The following is an 11,817-nucleotide window of genomic DNA, read 5'->3' as shown; positions in this document are numbered from 1 at the left end:
ACCTAACCTAACCTTACCTAACCACCAGTACCCCTCTCCCTAACCTAACCTAACCTAACCTTACCTAACCACCAGTACCCCTCTCCCTAACCTAACCTAACCTAACCTAACCTAACCACCAGTACCCCTCTCCCTAACCTAACCTAACCTAACCTTACCTAACCACCAGTACCCCTCTCCCTAACCTAACCTAACCTTACCTAGCCACCAGTACCCCTCTCCCTAACCTTACCTAACCACCAGTACCCCTCTCCCTAACCTAACCTAACCTAACCTAACCACCAGTACCCCTCTCCCTAACCTAACCTAACCTAACCTTACCTAACCACCAGTACCCCTCTCCCTAACCTAACCTAACCTAACCTTACCTAACCACCAGTACCCCTCTCCCTAACCTAACCTAACCTTACCTAACCACCAGTACCCCTCTCCCTAACCTAACCTAACCTAACCACCAGTACCCCTCTCCCTAACCTAACCTAACCTTACCTAACCACCAGTACCCCTCTCCCTAACCTAACCTAACCTAACCTTACCTAACCACCAGTACCCCTCTCCCTAACCTAACCTAACCTTACCTAACCACCAGTACCCCTCTCCCTAACCTAACCTAACCTAATCACCACCAGCAGTCCCCCTAACCTAACCTAACCACCACTACCACCTCCCTAACCTAACCACCACCACCACAAACAGAAAACTACGATGTGCTAACTATGGTGACCTGACAGCGTTGCGGCAGACTCACTGTTGCAGTAGACAAGGTTACTGAAGGGGCGTCCTGAGGGAGGTAGCACATGGTGGAAAAACTCGAGGGTGGACAGGGAGAGGAGCCGCAGGGATCCGTCCATGGTGATGCAGGCCCCGACGCCCCCGCACAGCCCTCCCTCACACTCGCCAAACTGAAGGGAAAAGATTCATGGGTGTTAGAACGTGAGGGTCGGTCCATACCACAGCTGCACCAGGCTATAAACTACTACCATGCAGGCTTGTTTTTTTTATTACTGTTTCCTTCTGTGTGTTTCCTTGAGCTGTTTCCTTTGTTGTAAAAATAAAATAAAAAATCACTATTGGTAGAAGTGATATCGGAGTGTTTTCCAAGTTCAGCAGAGACCCGCTATTCAACAAGGAACGGACAGCAGGGGAATTCACGTTAAATGGAGATGTTATTTCATGGATTTATTGATTTGGGACTTGTGTGTGTGTGTGTGTGTGTGTGTGTGTGTGTGTGTGTGTTTACCTAGTTGTGAAATACAGGACAAGAGCTGTACTAGGCTTGTGCTGTCCTGTCTCCATAACGCTTATCATCCAGTTTGGGTTTAAATTCATGAAACGTTTTTGCGCACACAATCTCCTCGTCAAGTCCGTTCAATGTTGTTATGCTTCTGTATGGAAAACTGTGTGTGTGTGTGTGTGTGTGTGTGTGTGTGTGTGTGTTTACCTAGATGTGACATACAGGGAAAGAGCTACACTCGCACTGTCCCGTCTCCATATCCGCTCTTATCCAACTTTTCCTTAAAATCATGAATGTTTCTTGCACAAACCACCTCCTCCTCCAGTCCATTCCACAGCTCAATGCTTCTGTTTAGGAAGCTAAAGTTTTTCACATCTCGCCTATATGTGGTCGCCCTCAACTTCTTTCCATGTCCTGTCGTTTCTCTCGCTGTGTGTGTGTGTGTGTGTGTGTGTGTGTGTGTGTGTGGAGTCGGCCCCAGAGCATGGTATATGGAGTTCTATGGCTGGTAACCTTGAGATAAGCAAAAGAGTGTCTGAGAGGAGCGGTGACTGGTCTTTCCCTTGTGAGGCGACATAGGAGTGTGTTCTCACCTCCGGCGGCAGCAGCAGCAGCTTGAAGGGCACCAGGTCCCAGGAGGTGAGCAGCTTGGTGGAGACCGGCTCCTCCTGGAGGGCCACCACCTCGCCGCCACCACACACGCGGTACACCATGACGGCACCGGCCACCCCGCCGGCCACCACCCCCTCCGGCCCGTCGCTGCGGCCCAGGGCCACCACCAGGTACTCCCCGCAGGGGGTGGGCACCAGCTGCAGCACCGAGAGCCTCAGCTTGAGGGAGTCCAGGCGGTGCGGCAGGGGCAGGCACTGGATGCACTTTGGCTCCTTCTTCAGCTCCATCTTGGGCGGTGGCTCCGGCACCGGCTGGCCCTCCTTGGCCTTGCTCTTGGCGAGGGAGGCGGGGCCGGCCTGGGTGGTGCCCTTGTTCTTGACGAACATGTTGGGCGGGGAGAAGAACATCTCGATGTCGTTGTGCAGCAGCAGCGGCGGGTCGGACCAGAGGTGCTTGGTCTTGGAGTGGGAGATGATGTTGGTCTGGCTGAAGGAGCCGACCTTGACCGTGGACTTCTTGTAGGGGCCGTGGCCGGCGGCCTTGGCCACCACCCTGTTGCTGGCCGCCGGCCGCGGGACAGACACGTTCAGGTCGTACACCAGCAGGTACGGCACAAAGTTCTGCTGGCCCAGGGACGCCGCGCCGGCCGACACCCCGCTCGGGTCACCCGGCGGAGCTTGCCCGTACTCTGGGGGCGGCCGGTCGGGATCCACATCCTGCTCCGCCGTGGACTCCCGCCTGGAGGAGTCCAGCTTCATGATGTCCAGGCTCTGGGCCGGCCGCTGGCCCGCCTGGTTCACGTCGTTGAGGGTCTGCACGTCGCAGGACTCGGCGCGCTCCCCGACACACGTCCCAAACAGCTCGTAGCGCCGCAGACCCACGCCCACCACCAGGCACGCCCGGGCGGCCGGCACCTGGCTCATGGCGGCACCCTTGAGGCGCTGGGCCACCTCGGAGGGGTCGGCCAGGATGCACAGGGATGACACACGCACGTCATGGGATGGCCGGGGCGGCGCAAACAGTTCATCTGAGGGAGAACAAGGCAGTCAGCACAACACTCACCACAGCAACGGAGGGACTGGACAAAGGTAGCCAGGGAAAGAGGACTACAAGCATAGGACACGCCCAGTGCACTACAAGGTAAACACACACACACACACACAATCCACAACTCACCCGCAACTATGTCATCCAGAGGCAGCTCCACCACCTGTGAGGATGGCGGTGGAGGCGGCGGATGGGGTGGCGGGGGCGGGGACACCGAGGGACCAGACGGAGCAGCCTCAGCCGGCGCATTCATGGCCACCGAGTCCATCTCAACAGCGAGGCCACACGAGGGAATTTCCGCATCGGAGTGAGACGCCTGAGACTGATGTTCGGGGTTGGTGCTCCCTGCTGCCGCCGCCTCGCTCTGCTCCTCCGCTGACGGCCATGCCCAGGTTTCACAGGGCGCGAGGGGCTGCAAGGGCATGTCCGTGTAGCCTACCGTGTCGGAGAAGTGCTTGTCCAATATGGTGGAGTCCGAAGGGTCTATGGAGAAACTAACTTCCTTCTGCAAGATGAAAAAAAAAGCATGTAAACCCAAACTATACTGTCCATTTTATATTTTCAGCCACATCGTTATTATAAGTAGTAGTAGTAATAGTAGAAGTAGTAGTAATGTTGGTTGTTTGTGGCTGAGTGTCTGTGATGTTGATTCTCTTACTGATGTTTTTGTCTGGGGTTGGATTCAATGACCCACTTCTGAGACCTGTCACTGGTAAGTCTTCTGGTACCTCCATCTCTGTGAATGTTCTTGATCTATACGAGGCTCCAAAGGCAATGACTGAAGGGGTGGAATGGCCGCAAAACTCAGGGAGCGCTCACAGTGGATAGATTTACCAGGAGACTTTTAAATGACAGGTCTTGTGAGTGGCTTCTGGTACCCACATCTTCATATATACGAGGCTCCAAAGGCAATGACTGAAGTGATGGAGTGGCCAGCTAAACTCAGGGAGCGCTCATGGTGGATAGATTTACCAGGAGACTTTTAAATGACAGGTCTTGTAAGTGGCTTCTGGTACCCACATCTTCATCTATACGAGGCCCCAAAGGCAATGACAAGTGATGGAATGGCCAGCTAAACTCAGGGAGCGCTCATGGTGGATAGATTTACCAGGAGACTTTTAAATGACAGGTCTTGTGAGTGGCTTCTGGTACCCACATCTCCATCTATACGAGGCCCCAAAGGCAATGACTGAAGTGATGAGTGGCCAGCTAAACTCAGGGAGCGCTCACAGTGGATAGATTTACCAGGAGACTTTTAAATGACAGGTCTTGTGAGTGGCTTCAGGTACCTCCATCTTGATCTATACGAGGCCCCAAAGGCAATGACTGAAGTGATGGAATGGCCGCTAAACTCAGGGAGCACTCATGGTGGATAGATTTACCAGACTTTTAAATGACAGGTCTTGTGAGTGACTTCTGGTACCTACATCTCCATCTATACGAGGCCCCAAAGGCAATGACTGAAGTGATGGAATGGCCGCTAAACTCAGGGAGCGCTCACAGTGGACAGATGTACCAGGAGACTTTTAAATGACAGGTCTTGTAAGTGGCTTCTGGTACCTCCATCTTGATCTATACGAGGCCCCAAAGGCAATGACTGAAGTGATGGAGTGGCCGCTAAACTCAGGGAGCGCTCACAGTGGACAGATGTACCAGACTTTTAAATGACAGGTCTTGTAAGTGGCTTCTGGTACCCACATCTTCATATATACGAGGCCCCAAAGGCGATGACTGAAGGGGTGGAATGGCCGCTAAACTCAGGGAGCGCTCATGGTGGATAGATTTACCAGGAGACTTTTAAATGACAGGTCTTGTAAGTGGCTTCTGGTACCTCCATCTTGATCTATACGAGGCTCCAAAGGCAATGACTGAAGTGATGGAGTGGCCAGCTAAACTCAGGGAGCGCTCATGGTGGATAGATTTACCAGGAGACTTTTAAATGACAGGTCTTGTAAGTGGCTTCAGGTACCTACATCTTGATATATACGAGGCCCCAAAGGCAATGACTGAAGTGATGGAGTGGCCGCTAAACTCAGGGAGCGCTCATGGTGGATAGATGTACCAGGAGACTTTTAAATGACAGGTCTTGTGAGTGGCTTCTGGTACCCACATCTTCATCTATACGAGGCCCCAAAGGCAATGACTGAAGGGGTGGAATGGCCGCTAAACTCAGGGGGCGCTCACAGTGAACAGATGTACCAGGAGACTTTTAAATGACAGGTCTTGTGAGTGGCTTCTGGTACCCACATCTCCATCTATACGAGGCCCCAAAGGCAATGACAAGTGATGGAGTGGCCAGCTAAACTCAGGGGGCGCTCACAGTGGACAGATGTACCAAACTTTCAAACGACAGGTCTTGTAAGTACCTTGACGAATCTGGACCCTGACTCTCTGTAGCTGACTGTCTTTGTGGCTGACCGGCTAACACTCTGGTCGCTTAGGGCTGAGTTTAAGGCTTTTTTTATCATCAATGGAGTGTTACCTTGAGCTGCTTGGACACATTCCAGACCACAATGCTGCCGTGCCGCGTTGCCGAGGCGATGAACTGGTGGCTATTGGTGTTGCTGAGGAAAGACACCTCTTCGGCGCGCTCCGAGTGGGTGAGAGCGGGGCTGGTTGCATAGGTGACGGACAGCGGCACGTTGTTGGTGTACTCCCCCTTCACGAACGGACAGTTGGGGGAGTGTCTCTCGTGTTCAGACCTGGAGTGGGAAGTTGGAAAGTTTGGTTTAGTGGGCGCAACATCTGTGGTCATATGCCGGAGAGAGACAGATGGGGAAGGAATTATAGGAGAAGGGAACAGTTGGAAAGTTTGGTTTAGTCGGCGCAACATCTGTGGTCATATGCCGGGGAGAGACAGAAGGGGAAGGAATTATAGGAGAAGGGAACAGTTGGAAAGTTTGGTTTAGTCGGCGCAACATCTGTGGTCATATGCCGGAGAGAGACAGAAGGGGAAGGAATTATAGGAGAAGGGAACAGTTGGAAAGTTTGGTTTAGTCGGCGCAACATCTGTGGTCATATGCTGGATAGACAGAAGGGGAAGGAATTATAGGAGAAGGGAACAGTTGGAAAGTTTGGTTTAGTCGGCAACATCCGTGGTCATATGCGGAGAGAGACAGAAGGGAAGGAATTATAGGAGAAGGGAACAGTTGGAAAGTTTTGTTTAGTGGGGCAACATCTGTGGTAATATTGCGGAGAGAGACAGAAGGGGAAGGAATTATAGGAGAAGGGAACAGTTGGAAAGTTTGGTTTAGTCGGCGCAACATCTGTGGTCATATGCCGGAGAGAGACAGAAGGGGAAGGAATTATAGGAGAAGGGAACAGTTGGAAAGTTTGGTTTAGTCGGTGCAACATCTGTGGTCATATGCCGGAGAGAGACAGAAGGGGAAGGAATTATAGGAGAAGGGAACAGACCCCAGGAGACAGGACACAACCCCCGATTAATACCTGGTACCCATTCACTGCTGGGTGGACAGAGGCATTGAGTATCGGAAAAGCAGCCCAAATTTTTCCACTCCGCCCGGGAATTGAACCCGGGCTCTCTCGGCCAAAACAGAGGTCAATTTTGGGTGAAGAGATGTTTTGATACTCTCCTCTTGAATGAGTTTAACCCCTGGACTGTGGATTTCCTACAAGAAGACCTCACCAAGCTACAGGAATGGAACAAAAAGTGGCTGCTACAATTCAATGAAGAAAAATGTAAAGTCCTGCACCTTGGGAGGGGATATCCAGCACACCAATACCACATGGGAAACACTCCACTATCCACCACAGAGGCAAAGAAAGACCTGGGAGTATATGTTACCAGGCTACCAGTGAAGGGATATCCAGCACACCAATACCACATGGGAAACACTCCACTATCCACCACAGAGGCAGAGAAAGACCTGGGAGTGTATGTTACCAGGCTACCAGTGAAGGGATATCCAGCACACCAATACCACATGGGAAACACTCCACTATCCACCACAGAGGCAGAGAAAGTCCTGGGAGTGTATGTTACCAGGCTACCAGTGAAGGGATATCCAGCACACCAATACCACATGGGAAACACTCCACTATCCACCACAGAGGCAGAGAAAGACCTGGGAGTGTATGTTACCAGGCTACCAGTGAAGGGATATCCAGCACACCAATACCACATGGAAACACTCCACTATCCACCACAGAGGCAGAGAAAGACCTGGGAGTGTATGTTACCAGGCTACCAGTGAAGGATATTCAGCACACCAATACCACATGGGAAACACTCCACTATCCACCACAGAGGCAGAGAAAGACCTGGGAGTGTATGTTACCAGGCTACCAGTGAAGGGATATCCAGCACACCAATACCACATGGGAAACACTCCACTATCCACCACAGAGGCAGAGAAAGACCTGGGAGTGTATGTTACCAGGCTACCAGTGAAGGGATATCCAGCACACCAATACCACATGGGAAACACTCCACTATCCACCACAGAGGCAGAGAAAGACCTGGGAGTGTATGTTACCAGGCTACCAGTGAAGGGATATCCAGCACACCAATACCACATGGGAAACACTCCACTATCCACCACAGAGGCAGAGAAAGACCTGGGAGTGTATGTTACCAGGCTACCAGTGAAGGGATATCCAGCACACCAATACCACATAGGAAACACTACACTATTAGTTTGTATGCCATGATGAGCAAGCATTAAGAAAATACAGCTGTTGAAACACTCAGAAAAAACCCTGGATATGTGTGCTCAGTCATGGTTGTGGTCTGCGGAAACCCCTCCCCTCAGGCCTCCCACTGCTGACCACAATGCCTCAACATATACAAGCCCAACAAGGTACTGAATCTCCAAGGGAATGTAGATGTATGTTTTGTTCCTAGCTACTCACCAAGGCTCATCAGTCGGTTCCCAGTAGACAAGGCAAACACTGCAGATGAAGCACATTGCCCGGTCATCATCGGCAGCAATGGGTTGGTGAAAGAACCCGGCTTGGGCCATCTGTTCAGGGAGCGCCCATCTGTAGCAATATAAAAAGATGGAAAGTTTTGTTTAGTGGGTGCAACATCTGTGGTCATATGCCGGGGAGAGACAGAAGGGGAAGGAATTATAGGAGAAGGGAACAGTTGGAAAGTTTGGTTTAGTGGGCACAACATCTGTGGTCATATGCCAGAGAGAGACAGAAGGGGAAGGAATTATAGGAGAAGGGAACAGTTGGAAAGTTTGGTTTAGTGGGCGCAACATCTGTGGTCATATGCCGGGGAGAGACAGAAGGGGAAGGAATTATAGGAGAAGGGAACAGTTGGAAAGTTTGGTTTAGTCGGCGCAACATCTGTGGTCATATGCCGGAGAGACACAGGAGGGGAAAGGAATTATAGGAGAAGGGAACAGACCCCAGGAGACGGGACACAACCCCCGATTAATACCTGGTACCCATTCACTGCTGGGTGGACAGGGGCTACGTAGGGTATCGGAAAAGCCGCCCAAATTTTTCCACTCCGCCCGGGAATCGAACCTAGGCTCTCTCAGTTGTGAGCTGAGTGTGCTAACCACTGCACCATGAAGCCGCCTACCACTAATACCAATACCACCATCACTACTAATACAACTACTACTACTAATACATTTTCAGAGAGTTTAATTTAGTCTTCCATTAAACATGCGAACTTTGAGTTGACTTTTAGAAGCGAGTGACTTATCAAGGACTGCATACATGTGTTGTTTTTTTTACAACAAAGGAGACAGCTCAAGGGCACAAAAAACGGAAACAATAATATAAAAAAAAGCCCACTACTTGCTGCTCCTAAAAAGTATCCAAAGAGGTGGCCGAAAGAGAGGTCAATTTCGGGAGGAGAGGCGTCCTGATACCCTCCTCTTGAAAGAGTTCAAGTCGTAGGCAGGAGGAAATACAGATGAAGGAAGATTGTTACAGAGTTTACCAGCGTGAGGGATGAAAGAGTGAAGATGCTGGTTAACTCTAGCATAAGGGGTTTGGACAGTATAGGGATGAAAGAGTGAAGATGCTGGTTAACTCTTGCATAAGGGGTTTGGACAGTATAGGGATGAAAGAGTGAAGATGCTGGTTAACTCTTGCATAAGGGGTTTGGACAGTATAGGGATGAAAGAGTGAAGATGCTGGTTAACTCTAGCATAAGGGGTTTGGACAGTATAGGGATGAAAGAGTGAAGATGCTGGTTAACTCTTGCATAAGGGGTTTGGACAGTATAGGGATGAAAGAGTGAAGATGCTGGTTAACTCTTGCATGAGGGGTTTGGACAGTATAGGGATGAAAGAGTGAAGATGCTGGTTAACTCTTGCATAAGGGGTTTGGACAGTATAGGGATGAAAGAGTGAAGATGCTGGTTAACTCTTGCATAAGGGGTTTGGACAGTATAGGGATGAAAGAGTGAAGATGCTGGTTAACTCTTGCATAAGGGGTTTGGACAGTATAGGGATGAAAGAGTGAAGATGCTGGTTAACTCTTGCATAAGGGGTTTGGACACTATAGGGATGAAGATGCCAGATTGCCTTACTCAGCCTCTTATATTTAACGACTCCTGAAAGAGTTCAAGTGTGTTACTGATTTGCCTTACTTATAATTCATATGTGGCCACTTAATGAATGTGGCGAGCCTGGCCGCCTCACTACACATGGCCTCTCTATCAGGGGGGCCAGTTCCAGCAGGTCCCTGGCCCGTGTCTGGGGTGGGTGGCGGCAGAAGGTGGGCCAGGCGCTGGATGAGGGCCGAGGCGATGGAGAGGGCCGGGATGTACCGTGAGAGTCGTTTTAACTCGATGACAAGCCCAAGGCACACGCTGCGCAGAACACCCAGGGGCAGCTCCAGTCTGAGGGTACTCCACTGGGGGGATAGAGGCAAGGGTAAGTACAGCTGATCCTCTATTTAATATGACAGGTAAGGTAAGATAAGGGCAGGTATGGTTAGGTACGGTTAAGGTAAGGTACGGTTAGGTTAGGTATGTTGGGTTAGGTTAGGTTAGGTTAGGTTAGGTAAGTCAGGTTAGGTTAGGTAAGTTAGGTTAGGTTAGGTTAGGTTAGGTTAGGTAAGTTAGGTTAGGTTAGGTTAGGTATGTTAGGTTAGGTTAGGTTAGGTTAGGTAAGTTAGGTTAGGTTAGGTTAGGTTAGGTTAGGTAAGTTAGGTTAGGTTAGGTTAGGTATGTTAGGTTAGGTTAGGTTAGGTTAGGTAAGTTAGGTTAGGTTAGGTTAGGTAAGTTAGGTTAGGTACGGTTAGGTACAGTTAGGTACGGTTAGGTTAGGTTAGGAGTAACATTAACCGTGTAGCAGCGACGGGCCAAATTTGTGGCTTTACCGTGTAGCAGCGACGGGCCAAATTTGTGGCTTTACCGTGTAGCAGCGACGGGGCAAATTTGTGCCATGATATAAACCCCCCAAAATAGATGATACATAATCTGATCACAAATGCTTTGATATATATTATGAAATGGTTTGTGTGAGGGGTGATTTTTTCTCATTTTTCTCGCTTGGAGGGACCATTAAGAAACATGATCCCCGCTGATACTGGGTTAATATGTGACAGGTAAGGTTAGGGCAGGTACGGTTAGGTTAGGTTAGGTTAGGTTAGGGCAGGTAGGGTTAGGTTAGGTTAGGTTAGGTTAGGTTAGGTTAGGGCAGGTAGGGTTAGGTTAGGTTAGGTTAGGTTAGGGCAGGTAGGGTTAGGTTAGGTTAGGGCAGGTAGGGTTAGGTTAGGTTAGGAGTGGGCCGATATGATTTTCCACCAAATTTAGTGGAGAACCCACTCAATTGGCAATTCTGTGTTGTTAGAAATTGTTGGAACACACTCATATGCGGGAGATTTGAGTGCGGCTGGAGGTCACAGCGAGCGTTTAGCACCACCAGCAAATACGCCTAATGCTTGCTATGAGCGTTTAGCAATGAAAGGGTTAATGGTCCCTCCAAGCAAGAAAAATGAGAAAAAATCACCCCTCACACAAACCATTTCATAATATATATATCAAAGCATTTGTGATCAGATTATGCATCATCTATTTTGGGGGGTTGATATCATGGCACAAATTTGGCCCGTCACTGCTACACGGTAAAGCCACAAATTTGGCCCGTCGCTGCTACACGGTAAAGCCACAAATCTGGCCCGTCGCTGCTACACGGTAAAGCCACAAATTTGGCCTGTCGCTGCTACACGGTAAAGCCACAAATTTGGCCCATCGCTGCTACACGGTAAAGCCACAAATCTGGCCCGTCGCTGCTACACGGTAAAGCCACAAATTTGGCCCGTCGCTGCTACACGGTAAAGCCACAAATTTAAGAAACATGATCCCCACAGCAACCAGGTTAAACGCTTTTCAAACTTGCAGCTACATGGCAACACAGCGTTCCTCACCTTGGCCAGCTTGGGGTTGATACGGGACTGTGCCTGGTGCGCAGCGATACCCTGCGCCAGAACCTCCCGCACCTCGGCCGCGTGTTCAAGGTTGCTCATCTCCCCGAATGCTAACGTCTGTTGCAGCTGAATGCCCTGGAGGAGGAAAATGGAAAGTTTGGTTTAGTCGGCGCAACATCTGTGGTCATATGCCGGAGAGAGACAGGAGAGGAAGGAATCATAGGAGAAGGAACAGACCCCAGGAGACGGGACACAACCCCTGATTAATACCTGGTACCCATTCACTGCTGGGTGGACAGGGGCTACGTAGGGTATCGGAAAAGCCGCCCAAATTTTTCCACTCCGCCCGGGAATGAGAGACAGAAGGGGAAGGAATTATAGAAGGAACAGACCCCAGGAGACAGGACACAACCCCCGATTAATACCTGGTACCCGTTCACTGCTGGGTGGACAGGGGCTACGTAGGGTATCGGAAAAGCCGCCCAAATTTTTCCACTCCGCCCGGGAATCGAACCCGGGCAGTGACATACAGAGTTTTGGCATTCACACAGTGGCACTACCGAGTC

At 50.4% G+C, this 11,817-nt stretch overlaps 4 protein-coding genes across 7 annotated transcripts in view; all 4 read right to left on the bottom strand.

Moving 5' to 3' along the window:
- Window positions 1-11,817, bottom strand: part of LOC126987263 (bromodomain-containing protein 7-like) — a 111,076-nt gene that overhangs the window by 10,828 nt on the left and 88,431 nt on the right. The gene's annotated exons all lie outside the window — the stretch shown is intronic.
- Window positions 1-11,817, bottom strand: part of LOC126987284 (uncharacterized) — a 116,640-nt gene that overhangs the window by 31,124 nt on the left and 73,699 nt on the right. For 2 of the 4 annotated variants that reach the window (XM_050844163.1, XM_050844158.1), the window contains exon 2: window positions 8,301-8,389. The gene's annotated coding sequence lies outside the window, so the exon portion shown is untranslated. Of the gene's footprint in view, window positions 1-6,072; window positions 6,341-8,300; window positions 8,390-11,817 lie in introns of those variants that run through there. The other 2 variants (XM_050844143.1, XM_050844141.1) reach the window with 2 other exon arrangements.
- Window positions 1-11,817, bottom strand: part of LOC126986789 (baculoviral IAP repeat-containing protein 6-like) — a 99,516-nt gene that overhangs the window by 79,629 nt on the left and 8,070 nt on the right. Inside the window, exons 3-9 of the mRNA XM_050843163.1 lie at window positions 11,252-11,386; window positions 9,468-9,733; window positions 7,766-7,894; window positions 5,376-5,595; window positions 3,023-3,398; window positions 1,828-2,873; window positions 749-902 (exon numbers count right to left, since the gene is read on the bottom strand). Of these exons, the coding sequence (XP_050699120.1) occupies window positions 749-902; window positions 1,828-2,873; window positions 3,023-3,398; window positions 5,376-5,595; window positions 7,766-7,894; window positions 9,468-9,733; window positions 11,252-11,386 (2,326 nt within the window). The remainder of the gene's footprint in view (window positions 1-748; window positions 903-1,827; window positions 2,874-3,022; window positions 3,399-5,375; window positions 5,596-7,765; window positions 7,895-9,467; window positions 9,734-11,251; window positions 11,387-11,817) is intronic.
- LOC126987373 (uncharacterized) lies at window positions 6,385-7,724 on the bottom strand. Its single transcript, XM_050844361.1, has 2 exons — window positions 7,175-7,724; window positions 6,385-6,978 (listed from the first exon to the last, which is right to left on the bottom strand). Exons 1-2 carry the CDS (start codon window positions 7,573-7,575, stop codon window positions 6,453-6,455), a joined length of 927 nt encoding a protein of 308 aa, XP_050700318.1. The 5' UTR covers window positions 7,576-7,724; the 3' UTR covers window positions 6,385-6,452.

This window comes from Eriocheir sinensis, chromosome 6 (genome assembly GCF_024679095.1).
Source record: "Eriocheir sinensis breed Jianghai 21 chromosome 6, ASM2467909v1, whole genome shotgun sequence".
NCBI lineage: Eukaryota > Metazoa > Arthropoda > Malacostraca > Decapoda > Varunidae > Eriocheir > Eriocheir sinensis.
The sequence above is the reverse complement of the archived record's forward strand: the minus strand, read 5'-3'. Positions and strand labels throughout refer to the sequence as shown.

Coding starts and splice junctions, on each gene's coding strand:
- LOC126987373 (XM_050844361.1), bottom strand. CDS start 7,575: ATGCTTGCTCATCATGGCATACAAACTAATAGTGTAGTGTTTCCTATG. Junction 6,979..7,174: donor CTGGTAACATACACTCCCAG/GTCTTTCTCTGC, acceptor ATACACTCCCAG/GTCTTTCTCTGCCTCTGTGG.